Source organism: Gymnoscopelus microlampas (assembly GCF_963454915.1).
Source record: "Gymnoscopelus microlampas genome assembly, chromosome: 20".
Taxonomy (NCBI): domain Eukaryota; kingdom Metazoa; phylum Chordata; class Actinopteri; order Myctophiformes; family Myctophidae; genus Gymnoscopelus; species Gymnoscopelus microlampas.
In genome coordinates this window covers 36,244,770-36,266,526 of record NC_139957.1, presented here as the reverse complement: position 1 = coordinate 36,266,526, position 21,757 = coordinate 36,244,770, and the positions used below count along the sequence as shown (strand labels likewise).

Below are 21,757 nucleotides of genomic sequence, written 5' to 3'. Positions count from 1 at the left end.
GGCATTGATATTATAAGCCTATTCATTTACACATTCACACAGTCCACAATTCTTTTGGCAGCTTTCCTTCCTGCATTGGCAGCTGCAACTGTGTTGCTTCTAGCTGGATTGTGCGTTTTGTCTAATATTATAGTTTGCTCTTCGTTTGTGAAATATGTACTCTGCTTCCAGAAGATTTGTTCATGTTTGTGATTGGTCATATGGGCTTTGATGTGAACGTGCTCATGAATAGTTTGGGGAAATCATAGTTTTGCTCTAATCAAGGCTCTGGCCGAATCTAGCCCATCTACAAGCTCACAATACTATTGACTGTAGCTGAGCACCAGTGTTGCCAGATTTTGAGCACCAGTGTTGCCAGATTTTGATTTTGGGGCACAAAATATTTTCAGATGGGGAGTCTGCAGACAAATACATAGCCTAATAATATTCATATAATATTAATAAGCCTTGCCATGAAAATGTTCAAGAACCACTGGTTTAAACTGGTTTAAAATTAGGAAGCAAGCCAAATAAACAACTACACCCAAAACCACAACCACCAATATTTACAAGCAACTTTACAGAAAAACAAGCCTGAAGTCGCTTCTAATAAGCGGACATGCCAACGTCCTGAGCACCCACAGCCAAGGAGGCAATCAGAGCAAGGAAGCACACCTGCTCTACATTTGAACATCACGCTTTGTTTTGTTTTGCATGCCTGGCAAGGCAACCGACTCAAGCATTTTCATGACTGATGAATGTCAGACCGGAGACGTGCATCAGAGAAGAGAAGAGCGTGAAAAATGCATGGCATACAGAAATTGTGCCGAAGCGTATTTTTGCTCAAAAGCTGACATCAACAACCAGCTGGGGGTCAGACAGCAGCCAGCGCACTGAGATCAGGTCAAGGAGAGGTGTCAGTCAGGTTTTGTCACGGGTAGAGGCCGGGGGTCGTAAGAGTTAATGGGGAAGAGGGGCCTAAGCTACAGACAGGAGTAGAATAAGGCTGTATTTACACTGGATGGCAATAGCATCGGCAATAGCCTCAACCATAGACATTTATTTTTTAGCTATAATGTATAACTGTGATGGAGATGAAGTGTCAATAGGAGGCAGAGAGTCTTTGTGATCTTTGCATGTTTCTCCCCAGTCCCCATGTTTGCGTGGATTTACTCCAGTTACTCTGCTTTCCACCTACACAAAAACACATGTATGTTTTTAGGTACAGTACACCTGCCATTGCCCTTGACCAAGGTACTGGCATTACAACTGGAACTGTTCCCTGGGTGCTGCTCTGTGGCTGCTCACTGCTCCTAAGGATGGGTCAAATGCAGAGCATACATTTACCCAGGGGGATAATAAGGTATAGCTTAACTTTTCAGCTTAGACACTACTGATTGGGCTTCATGCAGGGCCAGTATAGAGGCGATTACGATCGAATAATACAGAAGCAAGAAATGTAAAATATCAATCTTGTGCTGTCTGATACCACTCAAATAGTGAGTGAGAGCGGGCTGGGCAATAAACCTAATTATTTTGAATTTCTTGTCACCGAATCGACACAAAAATTATAATTTAGTTGATTCTTTAAAATCAACTAAATCAATTAGTCTGATTAACCACTTGACCCTGTATACACTTCGTTGTACAACAGTGGTGTACAAAAACCCTGTAAGGGTCAATTTGGAACCCCCTCAAGGATACCATGAGAGTCCCTGAACCCCACTTTGAGAACCACTGTCCTATATACTTTTTAAATTACACACTGGTATCGGATCGGTACTCTGTGTCGACCGATATGCAAGTTGCAGGTATCCGAATCGGGAAGGAAAAAAGTGGTGTCGGTACAACTCTATGTTGCACCCCCTAGTCTGTACTCTGTACAGACTGGAACAGAAGACAGTGAAAGGAAATATACTGTACATCAAAGCCAGAGGTTTCAAAGACATAACAGAGAGGGGCAACAGAGAATTATTTTTGCTGTCATCCTCCCTCAGGTCCATCATCCTCTGTTGTTTTGATCAATCTTTTATTAAGCCTTCTGAGCTTTTCTTTTATCTACTGGTTTCACAGCCTCACAGTAAGAGAAAGAAACAGTCTGATAATCATGGAACAGATTTTGTCAATACTGTTCAGACTGAAAACAAAGAGAATTCTTTCTGTGGCCATTGGCCAACAAATCCTCCGGAAAGCTGCGAGCATTTCATCTTCTCCTGGACATGTTTTTGCAGGTGAAATGTCTCTGTTGCACACCAGGGCGTCATTATATTTTACCTGCTTGTAAACTGACAATCATTCAGCCCTTGGGCACTATGACTTTTAAATGCTCTGTAGTTTGTTTAGTTTTTTGTTTTACTTATGTTTGTTTTTTTTTACAGTTTTACACTTAAACCCTATATATACACACACTGTACTTCATTGACCGGGGTCCCCTAGAGGTCTATCCTTGGCCCCCAAATGTTTTCCCCTCTACAAAAAAAAGAAAAAGAAAAGCCAATCTACAAGCTCTAAGTCGCAAAACTGCCTAGATCTGCCATTTTTGCGGAATGTTCACCTATTATGGCATGCCCAGAATGGGCATAGGCTTCATGTGGTTCAAGATAATTTTATTCCGCATTAGTTCTGTGAATTACTCATTCCTTTGTATGTCGTTGTTGCACGTTACCGTGTTTTTCTGTTACAAGCCTCTCCCTACTAATTGTCCCCTACTGGGATTAATAAAGCCTTTTGGAGTTGAAGAGGGTGTGCTCGGGAATGAGACAACACTGACAGCTCAATTATTCCTCAGGATATTTGAGCATACATCTCCACTGTCAAAGTAGCGGCAGACGGGAGGAATGGACACCCACATGTCAACACAAGATGCCCTCTAACAGATGCAGAGAGATTTCCACAGGCTGTCAGGATGCTGCTGACGACTATGTGAAATGGGCAAATGACGGGGGGAAAAAATTGAGGAGCAGGATGAGTAGATAGACATGGAAGTGGAGGCTGCACTGTCACAGAAAAATAACGAATAAGAAGAAAGCCATGCTGGGCGAGATGGCTTTAGGATGAGAGCATGATTGATGCAGAGTGTCTATGAGGTAAAGGTCCGAGACAGATGAAAGCGTAAGAAATGTAGATCCAAGACATGCACAAGTTACTAAAAGGTCCATAACCAAATTCTTCTTGGCACAGCTATTGAGGCCACCCATCAAAGATTTTCTGACACATGGCATTCTTTATGCGGATTTGTCATTTCTGGATCCCAAAAAAAAACTCCCCCTCGATCCGAACCAATGCTCTCCCTAAATCTGCACTTTGAAGACCTCAGCAAATGCCTGCTTAACCAAATGAACCCTTGCTTCCCTATTCTGCGGTGAACATTCAGCAAAAATAGAAAATCTACAAACTCGCAACGGGTTGACCCCGGTCAACTAAGGGTTTAAGTGGTTAAATTTGATAGCAGGACAACGGCTGACAACCTGCAGTCAGAGCTGAAAAGCTTATCAGGCCAGTGGGACAAGCTGAACGAATAACCATTGGATGAATACGCGACCAGGACAGCGGAGGATGGACCCGACATGGAAATCATGAACAAAAGCCGTGCCTCCTGCAAAGACTTTCCACTGTGAGGCTATCAAATTCTCCAGAGACTCAACATGCTCACAGATGCATATCACCTGCTTGGTGCTAGTGTACACGTTCGTGTATACTTTCAATAACCCCAGGTGGCCAGGCTGTGTGGCCTGGCTGGCATGCTACTGTAAAGGACATCCTTATTGACATTATAATAAAAAAAAAAAGACATATCTGCGCTTAATACATGTGGCGTTTTAATTTTTAAGGATTTGTATGGTTCTTTTTTTTCTTCAGTTCTAAGAAAAGCACTTTGTTTTGTTAAGTGCATTATAAAAAAGGGTTATTATTATAATTATATTGGATGTTTATTCAGTGTCTTCTCCAAAGCTCTTTGCTGCGGTCAATAAATAAAGGATGTAATAAGCAGGCAGTGCCAAAGTGATTTTATTTGGGACACAAGGACATTGTCTGTCTCATAACTAACTGAAATAATACATTCTGTCTAAAAATGCAGTCTCAAATTAAATGTTTAGAGGAGCAGCTCCTGGGTTTGGACCCAAGCAGTAGTGGAAAAAGTACTTGAATGTTTTAGTTAAGTAAAAGTATCAATACTGCCATGTAGAAATACTCTATTACAAGTAAAAAAAGCTCACAATGCATGGCAACGCATTGTGAGCTTGTAGATCGGCTAATATTTTTAAATGGCCGAAATGTATATTGGGCTGACTATACGTTTTGTAATAATAATCAAAATCTACAAGTAACTAAACTAAAGTTTCCAAATAATTGTAGTGGAGTAAAAACAACAGTATTTGTCTCTGAAGATGTAGTGGAGTAGAAGTAAAAATATTGAAAATTGGAAATACTCCACTCAAGAGACTAAAGAGACACAAATGGGAACTGGTTTATTTTTCAGATTTTGTTTTGTTTAAGTTCAGACGTATTGATTAAACTCTGTACAGCAGGCCTGGAATGTCATCATTTTAGGGGTAAGGCTTTGGCCTGTGGCATTTTCCCCATCTACGGTCAAAGGAATTAAATATTAATTTGGCTTTAGGAGGTTTTTGATGTTGTTATGTACATTCAAACGGGGTTGTCAAGGCTAACTTGCCTGCATTGCTATAGCATCTCTGATATCATCACCGTCTGGTTGAATCCAGGCATCTGTACATTTCATCTTTTCATGTTTTTAAATGAATTGATGCCCCATTTTATTGACAGAAGCTGATCTACAAGTTGTGACCTTATAGAGGTGCAATTTTATATTTGAAAAATGTCAGAACATGTATGTATATGTATGTATGTATGTATATACAGTATACACACACACACACACACACACACACACACACACACACACACACACACACACACACACACACACACACACACACACACACACACACACACACACACACACACACACACACACACACACACACACACACACACACAATTCAAATCGTTAATCGCAATTATTTGTATGACTAATCAATCGTCAAGTAAAATGTTATGATAAATACATATATTTATAAGTAAATGTCAGTCTGACTCTGAACTACAGTAGCTCTATAAGAGAAACCAGCAATTTCCCCAATTTCACTGTGTATCTTCTTGACTTTGGCCATCATCCCCCCCAGTAAATGCAGTCCTAGAGTTTCAAGGATGCATTTACTTCTCGTGGAAACTCTGTCATTTGGCTCCGCAACAAATAATCTTGAGGAAAATTCATTTCTTCTCCTGCCCAAGCCACTCTGAGTGAACGATGGAGAATGTTGTTTAATGGTCTAAATGTGGCCCTGACTGAACCCATGCTCGCCGACGGTTAATGGTAGTGTCTGAGAGTGAACGCCCAGGATTGAGGTCACGGGCGTTGAGCTTCTCAGGGTGGTAAATAAATATGGCTGTCCTCCTGTGCTGAGCCTGTAGATACATGGTGCTTCAATAAGTAGCCCTCTTACTATAATCTAGTCAACAGAAAGAACATTAGCTAGTAAGTGAACAATCAATTAAAATATGAACAGTACAAGAAGAACACTAACAGAAATGTGTTACATAAATATGATCGCTTCAAGTTAGGCTACATTAGCCGTTTGTGACTTCACGAAAGTGATCAGAGCACAGAGGCCGTGATCTTGGCAACAGCACGAGTCTTGCGGTGTGTTCCAAAGCCTGGAGCCTGGAGTGTTGCCTTCCTGTAAAGTCTGCACCATTGAGGCTCCCGGAACAAAGTTAACCATGCTTTGAAAAGCATGATCTGTGTTAGCCAAAGCTTAAGACACTCTCATCATTCACACACCATATTTATACAAACAAGCTGCCTCCGGACACAGCTGCAGTGCCACGCCTCTGAACGCGTCTCTGGGGCTAACCCCTCTCTTCCTCTGTCTTTCATCTGTCCATACTAATGCCGGCTCTAGATGACTGGAGACCGCCTCTGGGTGATGACCACAAATTCACCCCGAATACACAGCCTTTGGACCAAACCTTCCACCTCCCAAACCCACGCTATACTGAAAGACAGAAGCCGGAAGGTCTACAGGTCAGCCTACTATAAACTGAACAAACGTTAAACAACACATAAAGCAGCTTAAAGCAGCACGTGCGGTGCCCGTGTAGCAGTTTCAGCGAGTAGAAAGACAATTTCATTTCCCTGCCACATCGGCGGTGGAAAAAGGAGAAACTCATAAACCAGGACTATTTTTAGAACAGACCAGCCCATTCGCCAAGAGTGCGGCTGCTTTGTGTGTGGATAATAATGCATTTCCATATTGGACACATTTATATTCATCCCCCCACCCCTGGTCTCAGCAGCGGTGGTGATTAGCGCAAACTTCAAAAGGGCCCCCAGGCTACGCCACCGGAGCCCCTGGTTGGTCAGCAGAGCGGCCGACTCCCTTCGCCTGACCCATTGCCCATCAAGGAGCACCAGAGGGCTGATGTATAATGCGTGGAGCGGGATAGATCAGACGTGGGGATGGGGTGCGGGGTGACGGGGGAGCACTGGGGAGAGAGGGCGGGCCGTGCGGCTGGGGTGAGAGCCACAGCTGTGCCTACATCAGTGGGAGTGAGGTGTGTGGGGGGGGGGGGGGGGGGGGGGAGGTGGCATGGGGTTGGACCGGTCTGTGATCTTCAAACGCCAGCATTGGAAAATGAGGCTGCCGCATTCTTTTCTGCCTTGTTCTGGTCACGGCTTAGTGGGGGGCTCCTAGGGGAGCCCCTGGTTCTTACACGTCTGGTGCAGTGGTACATCACTTAAGCCCTACCTTCTTTGCAAAAATAGCCAATGTACAAACTCAAATCTCAATGCTTTGCGAGCTTGTAGATCTGATATTTTGACCATTTTTGACTAGAATGATATGCCCAAAACAGGGACACCAGAGTTAATGTTTAGGACACACACACACACACACACACACACACACACACACACACCCCCCCACACACCCGCCACACACATGTGTCAAACAATGATAGTAATGCTCATTACTTGCACACGTGAAACAGACTTTAAGAGCTGACAGCTGTCAGATCAGTAGATCAGGACAATAAGAAGGTACTCTACTCCACAGCTGCCAACCTTCAATCTTTGAGATAATGGTGGCTCTTAAGAATAAAGCAAGGGAATCTCTCCCGGGTTCTCATGAATAAAGAATTTGGCACTTTCTTCGCGGCATTAAATAAGATATTCACATTGTAATAATTGAGCATTAAAACGATAAAATGCCAACAAAAGGACTGAAGTGAAAATCCATTCTAAAACCTTCCACTGGAAACCTAAGTTTCACACATGATTATCACTCAAAGCTTTTATTATGAGAAGAGATACTTCCTGAACCAACTGACATTTAATCGTTTTAATTCTATTCTAGAAAACTAGCATCCTACATTTTATTCTGATCGTATCAGCAAAAATGTATATGCACCACAAACATAAATATTAAATCTCTTAGAAAAATCTACTTGTACGCAAGGTGGTTTACAAAGATATTCTCCTGCTTCTATAGGTTTGGTTTGTATATCATGATACCGACAACTAGAAGCAGTCTCAGGCTGTGTACGGGTTGTTGAACTTCACCAACCTAGAATAAACCTTCCACATGTCCTAACAAGACACATCAATACAGAGCTAATTAAATCCACACTGTTTAGCTTGTGATCAAATGGAGGCGAGCAGCAGTGCTCCACATCTAAACCGCAGCGGCACACCATCACCAGATTGTTTCACGTTAGCTGAGGTGCTAGGCTAAATCCCCCAGCTTCCGTGTGCGTGTGCGTGTGCGTGTGTGTGTGTGTGTACCAAGGCTTGTTATCATGCAATCAGTGAAGAAGTCCACTCTGCCACTGATCCGGCAGCCTGTACCTGAGCTCACCCTCCCATCCTCTCTGCTCCGGGGTCATACAAGTCTCAACACACCACTCAGCATAATCCCGGAAAAGAGCAGAGGAACAAAGAGACATAAACTAAATTCAAACATCAGTGCAGCCAGGCCTAAAGTTCAATGTCTGAACACGCCTCAAACGTTCTCATCTCTGTCCCAATAGTCAGATTGGAAGTTGAAACACAAATCATTACAGCCATGACACCTTGAAGTATTTCTGAATGCAAGTAACATTTGTTCAACTATGCACAATTTTAAACACATCTCACCTGTTGTGGTGAACAATTGCATTCTCTTTTTTCAAGGATAAATAGCTCAAATAAGAACTACTACAAATCACGTAAGATCTGTAAGAACAAACAAAAGGTCGGGTCCACATTGTTGATCAGAGAGCTTGCAGGTTATAAAATACTTATTTACACATTGGCTGTAAGTTGTCCGTCAAACAGCTACATCAATCACAGCTAAGTTTGTTTTACACCGTTATTTCTTTGATGTGGAAATGATAAATTGGAGCACAGATGCCAGAGTTAACAACGCTGTAATGCCACCGACTGACAATTTAAACAGCATTCAGACGGGTCAATAGGGCTGTGGAGGTCAGTGGCTGGTCAACAACGCAATCTGACTCCTGTGGAAATTCTGCAATAATCCGATGGAGGAAAACTAACTGAAAAGGTCCTGTCATTAAGATCTGGTAATTAAAGCCTTGGCATTAAGCATGGGACTTCCCATGAGGGTAAAAGCTGACCCCCTCTGATGCAACAGGAGACTTTAGGGATTTAGACACAGGGCGGTCATCGTCATTCTCTTCCCATCAACAGCGACGAAAACTCCTGAGGGGAAAATGTATTCAAAATTTGAAGGTTGAAGATTTTTTTGAAGATTGAACAAAAATCTTCCAAGTAGAGAGCAGAACTGAACGCAAAACTTCCAGCAGAGATGCACGCTCTCACACGCACGCACACACACGCACATGCGCGCATGCACGCACGCACGCACGGAGACATCTCGCAACCCATCTACAGAGCAACTCGTGACATGGTACGTGCGGCGATCTTCAAATCGCCACAGCGGGAGCACTCAGCTATGTGTGCTGAGGCATGGAGGTGGAAGTTAAGATTCTCAGAGAGTCAGTGAGTGAGTGAGGTAGCCTCCGTCTGCATGCAGCGACAGAGACAATGAAAACACAAATCACAGGCCTGCCGTCCCCGACAGCCCACTAGTCTCTTTATCACTTCTGTCAATTTGGGCTCCAGACGTGGGTATTAAAGTACTCCTGACAAATTATTCGCTGCCTTGAAAAACAAACAGTGGTACGAATGGACAATAGTCCAGGACAAACAAAACATGAATAAAATATTGTATAAATGCAACCCTCCTCTTTGTCAATGAGACACTACTCCTCTCAGCCCAAGAGCAGGTGAATGGCAACAAGGCATCTCAGGTTACAGGTGTGGGGTGTGTAGGTGTGGGTGTGTGGTCAAAGTTGCTGTCCGCATGAGGGTTAACACACACACACTGGCATGACATCACACTGAGTCGTGGTTCATCCAGTATCTGTGAAACTCCCTCTCATTGTGACATCATTCCGGTGAACGATACCATACATACCTAAGCCAGCAAAGTCACAAAATACCTGAATGAGCCACTGTTTTGAAATCCTGACTTGAGTCATTCAGTCAGACAGTCAGTCAGTCAACTTCCTCGTTGTAGCCTTGACTTTAGATGGGGGTTTGGGTTGGGGGGCTGGCTTGGTTTTAATACAAACACAAACGAGACCTTTAGCTCAATTAGTAAAGCCACACACCTCTCCACAGTGAGTCAGGCCTGCTGTATCAACAGTTTGTCCTTTGTGGGACTGAAAGAGGCTTGAACGCACAGCTCCGGTGCACTGTGTTGTGCTGTTGCTGAATGAAAGAGTGAAAGGCAGCAGGGGGAAACAAAATCAACCCTGGTACGTTGCTCTGGACACTCTGATCCCCGACAGAATGTCACACTATGAATGGTGCATTGTTCCCTGTTGGCTGGACACTCTGCCCACCTGCATACCTTCCCCAGATAAAGAGCAGATCACCTCTGGGCTTTAGTTTGCCTCAAGCACATGATGGGAAAAAATGCACCACCCTACTTTGGCTGGAGACGTGTGCGTCAGCTCAGGACACAAGGACCAGCTGTGTGTTTCCTGTCTGTCTTCGGTGACCCTTGGTCCAATCAACATTGGATGTTTAAACACGGACAGATTTAACACTCATTTTCCATTGGGGTGGGAGAGGGGGGTATGTTTTTCTTGTCTACGTGCCACTAGAAATACGGTATGATTGTGTGTACATAGACTCGGAACCCAAACAAGAGAGGATCTGGGGACAAATGCCTCATGTTCTGGACAAAACTAAACTGTTTGGGTCCATGCCGCGCACCGGAGCAGACTGGCGAGACAAATCACAACATTCAGCGGATCGATAGCAGGCAATTCCAGTGATATAAAAACGATGTGCTAGCATTTGCCAAAGCAACATTTGTTAGTGTAACTGGCTGGATGGAAGGATGGTGAAGACGTGGGTTGATTCAAGGCCTCAGCTGACCTATCCATCTCTTCTCTCACCTCACAGCGAGGAGTTATAGAGAGAAGAGGGAAAAAAAGACCCATTGCAGCATTATTAGATTCCAATCAAAGCGTTTAGGAACCTGCCAACTCAGATGAATGTGCATGTCTGGAGGGATTACGCCACGCTCGTTCTGAGGCCCAGTCAGCTCAGAAGGCCCCTAGAGCTATAGAACAAGATTACGAGGACTCCATTTCAACTTCTATTTAGCTAAACCTTAAGCTGGCTATTGTAAGGCAGCCATCATCATCAGTGAACCACTTGAACCCTAGCGTCCTTAATCTGGGGGCGAACACTCAATCTACAAGCTCGTTGTGTGAGCTTGTAGGTCAGCTATTTTCGCCAAAGAAATGTGGCGTAGAGGGGGGAAAAAGGAGCTGACCAAGTACAGTACAGAGCCTTGGGGGATTAACAACACTAAGGATTTATCCGTGCATGCTGTACTCTGACATCACCACATGAAGCATTTCAACCCCACTCTGCTTGTAGGGTCGTTGATGCAGTGCTCTGTCTGCCACAACTTGGCACGTACTGGTACCAGAACCAGTGGTAACAACAAGCGCAGTTATCATGGGAGGCAGCCTGAGAGGAGAGCATTGTTAGGAAGGTATAGGGATTGAGAGAGAGAGACAGCATTGTTAAGAAGGGGGAGAGGGGGGGGGGGGGGGGGGGGGGTATAGCGAGAGAGTGAGTGGGAGAGACAGAGGAGGAAAGCATGCCACTAAAAGTGGTGTGACTCTGTCAAGTGTCTGTCCCCACCGGTTCCTTGCTGGCACTGGAACCGATCCAGTTCTGTTGCTGTTGGGCCAAGCAGCTACAGCACACTGGTTCTTAAAAGTTGGGTCCAGGGACCCCCAGGAGGGCCTTGCAAAACATTTTAAGCACCATTTTATTATTCGGCTATTCCAAAACGTTGACAAATCTCTTATGGGGGTCCCTGGCACAACATCTTTTCAAATGGGGGTCCACAGCAAAGTACATATCAATTTGGGGGGGGTCCTTGACATGAAAAATGTTTGCACTGATACAGGGGATCTTTATGGCCCCTCTGAAACCACCATCAGTGCCTCCAACAGAACATAAAGCAAGCAGCTTCCATACATAAAACAGAGATATACTGTACCAGTGTACCTACTACAGCACAGGCGCACTAATGGAGCAGTCGATACAAAGTGAGATTAATGGTCGATGCTGCCGCTTTGTGCCCTGCGGTCAACGTCCTGTTTGCCCTTCCCTGTCCTTAAAGACAGGGCAACAGATAATTTTGAACAAAAAACACTGGATATTCAAATAAGGTGAAGCAACTGTAACTATGTTTAGTAGTACATCATCATTTGGTTTGCTCATAAATAATAAACATGTATATATAAATATATCTACACACATTTTGGATTTTTCTTTTGTTTGAACAGGCTGTGATGTCAGGAGAGGAAGAAGATCCACCCTGTTAAACTCACCCAAGCTCTGTATAAACAAATACAGGGACACCTACTGAATAAATACATTTACTTTCATATTCAAATGCTTCCAGAGCATTTCAAATAGAGCTAGTTTAGTAAGTAGCAACTTCCATCACTTGTGATGTCATGATTCTTCACTTCCAATCTGCTACGTGTAATGCCTCCTTTTCAGAACCTTTTATTTTTATGTTTCATGTAAATAAAATAAACTGACAGTGTCTACATATGGCACAGTAATAAGTAAATATCTTAAGTTGTCCATTATCTGTTATCTGTCCTGCCTTTAAGCCTGATTTATACTTTGGCGTATGATGGCGTTGTGTGGCGAACATAGCCAATATATAAACTCACAAAAGCTCTGGGGGTGAGCTCATCTTCAAGGCTTATATTCAATAGTCATGTATCCACATACCAGCAGGCAGCCTATGGGTTATAAAGGAAGCACTGATTGCATAACTGTGTGTGTTCACTGTGTTGGCATCAGCGTTTCGTTTGGTGACTGTACAAGAACTAATTCCCTGTCGGGCGAGGGAGAGGATTTGTAGGAGATAAGAATCTTATTGGCGGTTTCCAACTCCTGATATTGGGACATGTGCTGTTCGGCGTTTGGTCAGATCCACTCAAAGAAAGAAGAATGTCACAACAGTGAGGGATTAGAGCGCCAACAGCATGCTGCTGCTGGAACACAGTCTTCTCTCTCAATAAGAATCACATTCACAGAGTAGACCCACGCGTGGGAGGACATGCTAGCTTCAGTTTGTTGTTGTTGGGGGGTATTTGTCACTGCACATTTGCATACAATGTGAAATTTGCCCTCTGCATTTACTAGTGGGCGTTATTAATACAACACCCAGAGAGTATTTGGGGGTTAAGTGTCTTGCTCAGGGACACTTAAAGCCTGCCTTGAATTGGGGCTGCATGAAAAAAAATGATGATTATTTTGCACTAAGAACCTGGTGTCCCTACTTTGGGCATGCCATTATAGGCTAAAAGAATTCCCCCAAATACATTTTTATCTACAAGTTGACAATGCACCACAATGTGACACGTTGTGCGCTTGTAGATATATTCTATACCTTTTGATATAAGTATTGGTAATGATCATTTTTGGAGGAAAAATGTGTTATTTTCTTAATGTCTGTTGTTCACTGGAACCATTTCTTTGGTCAAATGCTATGTAATGACCTCTGTGATTGTATTGAGTCTCTGTGCGGCTGATGGATGGGGGCTTGGCTAGTACAATGTTCTGGTTATTAACCATTGTGTAATTGTGAGGAGATGAGAGGGCAAGGTGCAACAGCTGACCAAATAAGATTAATTGCCAAGTTTCACAAGTACGTAATAGTGAAATATAAAATCAGTTGTGTTTTAGACAATAAAGCATCAAACAACACACACACACACACACACACACGTTCGAGATAGTCTCATAACAGCTTTGATTGGGCTGTGTCAAGCGATTTGCCATCAGAATAGAGGAAGCTCCTATTAAGCAACAGGATTTTCTATCATTTCTAAAGGCTTCGCATATCATCACTGTCGGGTGGAAACCTTGCATCTCCATATTTTTATGAAATTAGCCAAGCTTGTAGATTGTCTATTTTCACAAGTTTGGGGAAATGACAGAACATTTTGGCAGCAATGATATAAGCAGTCTCACAGTGACCAGACAATTATAGATGTGTAATGTCTGGGGCACAAGTTCAACTATGTCTGTCTGACCATGTGAGACTTTGCGTACCTCATACGTTGATGTGGGCTGGTAAGGATGACATGTGTACAGCAAAGTGACAACTTTACTTCAAAGTGTTCACAATATTTATGTATTTATTGTCTGAAAGTTGTCATGTTTTGCCCACATTTTTATGAAATCAGACCAAAGGGTGTGCAAACAAGAAGAATATGAATAAATCATTTTCACTTGCGCTAGATATACACTGTAATTTTAATTATATTTATCTATGTCAAATTTGTTATTCTTTCATATTGTCCATTATAAAATATTGTTTATTACATTGGAGAATGCAATATTGCTCAGCCCTAGTCCTCCTGGGAGTTTGAGATTTCGCTAACAATCAGTGCATGACGTGGATCTCTGGGCTCTGTGAGGAAAAGATTACAAGCTGCTGTCAAAGCTCTCGAAGAAACCAGGCTCCGATGGCGAGGAGCTGCCATGAAAGAGCGAGTCGTACCTGAATTACACGCTCGTCCTGCGCTGTCGCATATCTGCTACATCAGCAGCCTGACATGCCGACCTGTCAGCCTGCCAAACGCCCCAAGAAGAAGAGATTTCTCTGCCTTTATGGTCCCGGGTGACAGGTTAAGACAACAGACACCGTTAACCCATTTAGACCGGGAAAGAATCGGTGTCATTTTTTCTAGATTTCTTTGGCTATCCAAAAATATCAGATCTACAAACTCATAGCACGGCACCGAGTGCAGCGCTACGAGCTTGTAGATCTGATATTTTTGAGAAATTGTGATAATTTGTGCAAATCTTTGAATGTATATTGTATATATTTTTAAAGCAAACATTTGTAACTCAAATCTTCTGGGTTTTCTACAAATGCCTTCTAAATCCTAACAGTTTTTTGACAAACGCATGTTGCTTTAATATCAGTGGTTCTCAAACATTTTCACGTCAAGGACCCCCCAAATTATATGTAGGCCTATTTGTCCGCTGACGCCCAAAATATTCCAGGGATCCCCAGAAGCAAAGATTTGTATTACAAATGTTCCCACACACACACACACACACACACACACACACACACACACACACACACACAAATGGTCAAGATTTTTAAAATATATAGCAGATCTACAAGCTTGTAGATCTATTTTTGAATAGCCCAAAGTATACAATATGGATAGAGTGGTTATCGGTTTGAATGGGCTAAGGCCCGTCCAATGACGATGGGTCAATCTGTGACAGCCTGATGCACACAGACCCAACCTCATCCTTCAGATACGCCTTCAGAACAAAAGGGGGAGTTGTATGCGCATGTGTGCGTTCAGGAGGACAGCTCTTACTATACTTGTGAGAACCAGAATTTGACAAATCTCTTGGTCCCTGCTCTGGTTTGTTGTCTCTCTAGTCTCTACACTGACTTATCTTAAAGAATAAACAAAAAAATCTTAAAATGAAGAAAAACGATTCAAGTAATAAAGGTTAGAATCAGGCATTTGGGGGTTAAGGTGAGGAGTTAGGTGTAGGGATAATAAGGTTATGGGTTAGGATTGGAGTCTGGTTAGTTGTGGTTACATTTACTTTTTTAACTTCATTATCAATTCAAGTTTATTGTCACAGCACAAGGTTACAGGTGTAAAAGAGTGTGGGTGAAATTATTGTTTGTGCAAGTTCTCAATGCTTTTTGGTCTCAAACATAGTCATAACAATAGAGAAAGAAACCAAGGAAAACAAAGTCTGATAACAAGACACAATGTCAGATATACATAAGAATAGAAATAAATGAGGCAGACTATGACAGGAGATATAAAATCACAGTCTTGTGCAAGACGAGACAACACATTTAGCAGCAGCTATCAGTGTGCACGGTGATAAGTAATAAATATAGCAGCCTTGGAGTGTATTCAAGGTCAACATTCCGCTGCTTGCACCTGAATGAGTCGAGTCTGTGAGTGAAACCCCTCTTGATTCTGTGACAACACTGTGTGTGTAGCAGCCTTTGTCAAGTCTGACATAGCACCAGGGCTCAGGTCTTCTTAGACAGCCTGATGGTTGACAGGTGGAACCAGCTCCATAGTCTGGTGGAATGGCTTTTATAGGGTTGGGGTTGGGTTAGGTTTAGGGTTGGGTCAGCATAATAGGAATTGCATTTGTTTAAATGAAAAAGTGTTTCTGACATCCTCACAAGTATAACAAGCATGTGTGTGACTATCTGTGTGCATATAAGGCTCATAGGAACAAGTAAGTAACGTGGCTTAGATCGATGATGATCCAGCAGGGCGTATAAACACACTCCTACTTTATTGGGGTCTGTAAAAGCCTTCAGTTTGCCTCAGCCTCAGGAGGTGGTCAATGAGTCAGCAAACACCTCCTTCCGACCACAACAACCCTGCAGAGGTGTTGAGAAACCAGGATGACCATATGTGAAGCCATATGGCTGACGGGGGATTAAATCAATCATTCCCGGCTCTCTGCACACACTGCTATGTCTTACACAGACTTTCCCCGTTGACTGCACAGACTAACAAACACACATGCAAGCGGGTTAAATTAACATTATTAATGGCCACATTCACCACTTTTAGGCTGGCGACAGGCATCCTTATTGTGGGCATGTCATTATAGGCGGAAATTCTCCACAATTGTGATAATAGCCAATCTTCATTGTCGTTGGGGCAAATATATAGGGCTTACTGTAATTGGTTGAATTTACATAATTAAAAGTTGGCCAGATTAAGTGCCAGTGGCCTTGAAGTAAAGATTGCCTATGCCAACTTTTAATTGATTTGACAATAACGTGTGGATTTATTTTTTCCCGCATGAAGAAGATGGAATGCAAACACAGCCAGAACAGATGGTGCAAAACAGATCCCATTATCAGCATCATAAAAAACATTACACTGTAGTATAACTTCATTATCTAGGGCCTTGATAGACCCATCACTGTCATATTTAGATGAATATCTGCTGCTACAGACCCTAATGTTGCCTTTTCTGTCCCCTCAGGATTAGAAAATGCCCTCTCAGTGCAACAGTGACAATGCATGAGTGTGCAGAGCTCTCCACACGCACACACGCACTGCCTAGAGATACAGGCCATCTAACAGGACTATAAATCAATGGGGACTTTACAACTCCATAAAGGAATCTGGCAGGAACCAATCTCCATTACATCCTGGCAGGCCTGTTTTGGATGACTTTGTACAGGGGACATGAGGCTGACCAGACCAGGGCCAGAGGTGGCATGTAAAGGAAGTGGCCGGTGCAACCACCAGAATGGCTACAGGGCAGTCACATGGTGCTACAGTATATAACCTACCTGAGCGGTGTAGAGGTGCACGTTTGTCACTTTAACAAGAGCGATCCATCAATGTGTGACATTTCCCATCCTGACATTTGGGCTGAACAGCTACAGATGTATTATTAAACATCATCACCCGAGCAAAGAACCGTCATTCCAATGAACGACACCGCGGGAAATAATGAAGAAAATGAAAATGAGTCGGCTGCTAGTCTAACCTGCTGCAACTGTATCGATGCTGTTGACCAGAGTCTAATAATGGCGTGGCTTGCTGTGGATCTCTGACATCATGTTGATGCCATGTCAGCCATGCCCAAATATGGAGATATGGCGAGATGGTAGATCTGAGATTACACAAGAAATCTGGCACGGATCCATATATTGAGTAGATCGGGACATGTGATTTTGTGGGGGTCCCCAGATGACAGTAAATTGACAATTTAAGGATTTTTAAGACATTTCCAATAGCAAAAACAATAAAAGCAGACCTTTACTGCATCAAAAGTAATTAATAAACTACACTATACAAACTGGTCAAACATTGGACTAAAATTGTAAAATAATATAGGAAAGAGGCAAATATTTGTTGTGAGCTTGTAGATCTGCTATGTGGAACCGAGTCAAACAGAATGTAATGCCCAATAATTATCTGTGGATTGTGGAACCGAGTCAAACAAAATGTAATGCCCAATATTTATCTGTGTAACCGAGTCAAACCAAATGTAATGCCTCAACTTCTACAATTCCAAGTACTTGTCAGGGTGGGTACCCAGTTCAGTTTTTGGGGGGTCATGGCCTGAAAAGAATGAGAACCACCGTTCTAAAATCCACCCAGGGTGGATAAAGCACTCACCCTGGGTCTTGGGGAAGGTCATGTATATCTTTGGAGGATACAGCACGTTTAATGGCGTCTGCAAGTTAGACACCACCACAATGGTCTGGTCTTTAATCAACACCAGAGGCACTCCACCATCATGGTCATCAGGTCACTCCACCACTGTCATCGTGGGAGATCGTATTGTCCTCTTTGGAGGATATAAAGAAGACACTGATGAACTGTACATCTTAAACTTAAATCCTAGCCTGAAGATGTTATGCAAGCTAGCAGTTATTCAGTACAGTCTGGAGCAGTCAGTAGAACTCCCACACAACATCAGGTGGGAACTAGCAGCCATGAGTACCACCAGAAATAAATCTGTCAACTAAAAAATAAAATGACTCGCAACAGATCACTTCAGCAGTCCTTACTGTTCTTCTGTTTTTAGTGGAACCATTAATAAGAGTGATTTTAGTTTGGTACCTGGACCAAATTAGCACCTTTTGATTTCACAAGAAATCTGGTAGAGTGTTTTGCAAAACACACACACACACACACACACACACACACACACACACACACACACACACACACACACACACACACACACACACACACACACACACACACACACACACACACACACACACACACACACACACACACACACACACACACACACACACACACACACACACACAGAGAGAACTGGGGTCCCACTCTGTATATGATCCATATATATTGGAGGAGCAGTATGCAGCCCCAGGAGGCTCACAGGGACCACTTAACTCTAGGTGTCAAGTGTCTTGCTCAGGGAGACTTTGACACAAAGCCGGAGGAAGACCCGGGGATCAAACCAGGGAGGGCACCTTCCCGTTCCCAGATGACCGACCACTCTACCTTCTGAGCCATTGCAGGCCAAATGTCTCAGGATCACAGTCACTGCCCCACTGACCATGCATGAGTCAATTGGTGAGGCAAATAGACCCGCCTCTTTAACCACTGTCAACCTGGCTTCCCTATTTTGTCCTCATTATAGACGAAATTCAAGATAGCCAAAATACCAGATCTACAAGCTCGCGATTGCATTATTTGCCATTTTTTAAATAAGGCTCTGCCGCTGCCCTGATGAAAACTGAGACATCTTTTTGACCAGCAGTGCTGTGAGAGGCTGATATGACTCCATTTAATGCAGACAGGGATTTCCTGCCGCCCACATTCTTTCAGTGTGATGGAAGAAGGCGGCGTTTGTGACCTAAAAAAAACAAGGGTTGATGTTAAGTATCATTTTTTACCAGTCTCTGCACATGAGAGTGATTTGGATGTAACGGGAGGTCAGTGCAGAGAGAGTCACGCAGTCAGCACACACTGCATTGCTGCCAAACAGAAACCCCAGCCGCTTCAACTCGGCAGGAAATGACACAGGGAGGGGGGTGTCGTGTTCTGTTGTGCACAGACGTGGACGGCTGTTAAGACACAAGCCAAAAGCCAAAGCCTGTGGTTTTGTTCACAGAACAGTACATGAAGTCATGAACTGATAATTTATGTATTGTTGGCTAATTCTACACATGGATATCCCACGCTGCAGCATTGTAACAGTGGGGGAAAAAAGGAATGCAGTGGTGTGATGAAGGCAAATCAGAGAATAGGCTGTAAAGCCAACAAGCCTACGCAACGTCTTTATGCATGACAATTAAAAAAAACTTGGCTTATCGTTATTCTTCTTTATCCTTTATCATATTTGTGTGCCCAAACGTGGTGATGTTGCAAAGTCAAGTGAGCAATTGCTCCATTGGTCTACCAACACAACAATGACATCTGTATGATACAGTAACATCTTCCAGCCCTGAAGACTGTCCACTTACTAGCTTCTTTCCTGTTAAGACAAGATGAAACAAGATGCCTTCCGTTTCCGACTGTTGGCACAGTAGTTCACCAGTGACAGTGCCATGTAAGACCCCAGACAGGAAACTACTGTTTATGTTTGGTAGGGCTGGGCATCATGTGCACAAGCTGGTAATGAGGGGTTTACAGGCTACAGTATATAGAAGCACGAGAATAAGACCAAAGCTGCCAACAAATAAATGAGCATTTTGTACGAAAAACTTCAATCTGATGCTGGAAGCTGTGGGTCTACATCATGGCCACAAGGGAAGAGGGGGGGGGGGGGGGGGGTGGAGGAAACCCAGAACAGAGGCATTGATTCCTCAGCCTGGCACGTGTGGCATGTTGCTGCCAACAGTTGTATTGTCTGCAAAGAGGAAAGGGGAAGGTCCTCCTATTGTGAAACCACAACATGAAGGCAACCACGCAGCTTTGAAAGCCATGCTAGCACAGTATGCTCACGTGCACCCGCCAGGCTGCTGAAAAAAAACTGCAGATCCTCCTCCATATATAACCCTGAACGTCAAAGACCGAAAATTAAAGGGAAGTTTAAATAGCTGAGGAACAAAGTCCCGTTTGATTTGAGCAGAGCTGCGGGTTGATCTGGAGACCCCCCATTATCATTTATGTATTCCTCACTCATTTTTTTTGTTTCCCCATTATGTATCGCCTAGCAACAGAGCGTTGCTAGGGATATGGAATCGTGAATCAGGCTGTCGTCGCTCATCATTCTTTTATACTTTACGTTTCCAGCACTGGATATATTTCTCCATGCAGTTCCCACAATCATCTCTGTATAGCCTACACAGTGACGTGGCATACGAGGGGATTTGAGAAGACCTTCATCAAAACTTTTAATCGGACGGACCGCCTACATAAATAAATCAAAGCAGGAGTTGATCCGAGTGGAGGAATATCCATTTGAAACCAGATCCCAAAAATAGCAGAATAAGATCAAGTAGCCTACTAAGCGGTATCCATTTCTGTCTGAACACAAAGTGGTGGATCTGAAAGATCTCTGCGTAAGCGCAGGCAGCTCCAATGTGTTTTGTGTTGATCAAGTTCAACTCAAAACAGAACACATTTTGGAGCCGCCGTTCTGCAAACAAACAACAATCAACTACAAACAAACGCTTCCTCTGACAGCTACAGTGTTTCCAGATGCACACACACACAGACCTCCTGCATGCCAGCCAGCAGCAGCTACAACACGTTACAAAGTAACCAGAGCTGATCCATGACTGTCATACATGTCTTGGATCCATGGCTGTAAAGTAACCAGAGCTGATCCGTTGAAGCGATCAGCAGCACGCAGCAGCACCTTGTTGTATTTGTAAAGGATAATCATGTATATGCTGTAGTACGACGGCGTCGCTTGCCGAAAAGAACTATCTACAAGCCAACATTACAACCGTCACGATGCGACGCGAGTCGTTAGCTTGTAGATAGTTATTTTCGGCAAGCGACAGCCCTGCGCGATGGATAATGTATTACTATATACAAGCGATCGATACTTACTTTTATGTCTGCCGACACCCCACGACTGTTTGGCGATACTGGGGCTCCGGATGATCGCCCTTCCAGCCGATTTTAAAGCGTCCATGGCGTTAAATCCACAACGGTGGGCAAAAGAGCCCCAACAAGCGTCCGTCTGCTTCTTCTGCGTCTCTCGGCGGCTGTTTAGTCCGTCTCTACCTCCAAACTTTTCCACTTGTTTCTCCCCTCGGCTCCGCAGACTGCTCTGGATCGATGGATTATCATGTCCGTCCCTCTGGGGCGGTGTTATTTATGCAAATTAACCGGATAATGTACGTTGACGCGTGTGGTTGTTTGTGGGATCACGCGAGCCCGCAGCAGAGCTAGTGTCTCAGGCGGGCGGTGCTTATACTGACCAGAGCATTCCATTCAAAACGACACGATATTTTAGGAGCTCTGACGGCTGGGAGATATGATTATTTATTTATTTTTTCCAAATACCTCAATATCATGTGGATTTATTGTGAGGATTACTATCGGGTTTGGTTCTTTCACAAAATATTTATAGTCTAATGATTTAAATAATTAAATAATATAA

At 43.5% G+C, this 21,757-nt stretch overlaps 1 protein-coding gene across 1 annotated transcript in view; it reads right to left on the bottom strand.

The window, feature by feature from the left end:
* Positions 1–21,482, bottom strand: part of ldlrap1b (low density lipoprotein receptor adaptor protein 1b) — a 55,277-nt gene extending 33,795 nt beyond the window's left edge. The window contains exon 1 of the mRNA XM_084044863.1: positions 21,202–21,482. Within this exon, the coding sequence (XP_083900989.1) occupies positions 21,202–21,286 (85 nt within the window). The 5' untranslated portion in view covers positions 21,287–21,482. The remainder of the gene's footprint in view (positions 1–21,201) is intronic.
* Between the last annotated feature and the right edge of the window lie 275 nt (positions 21,483–21,757).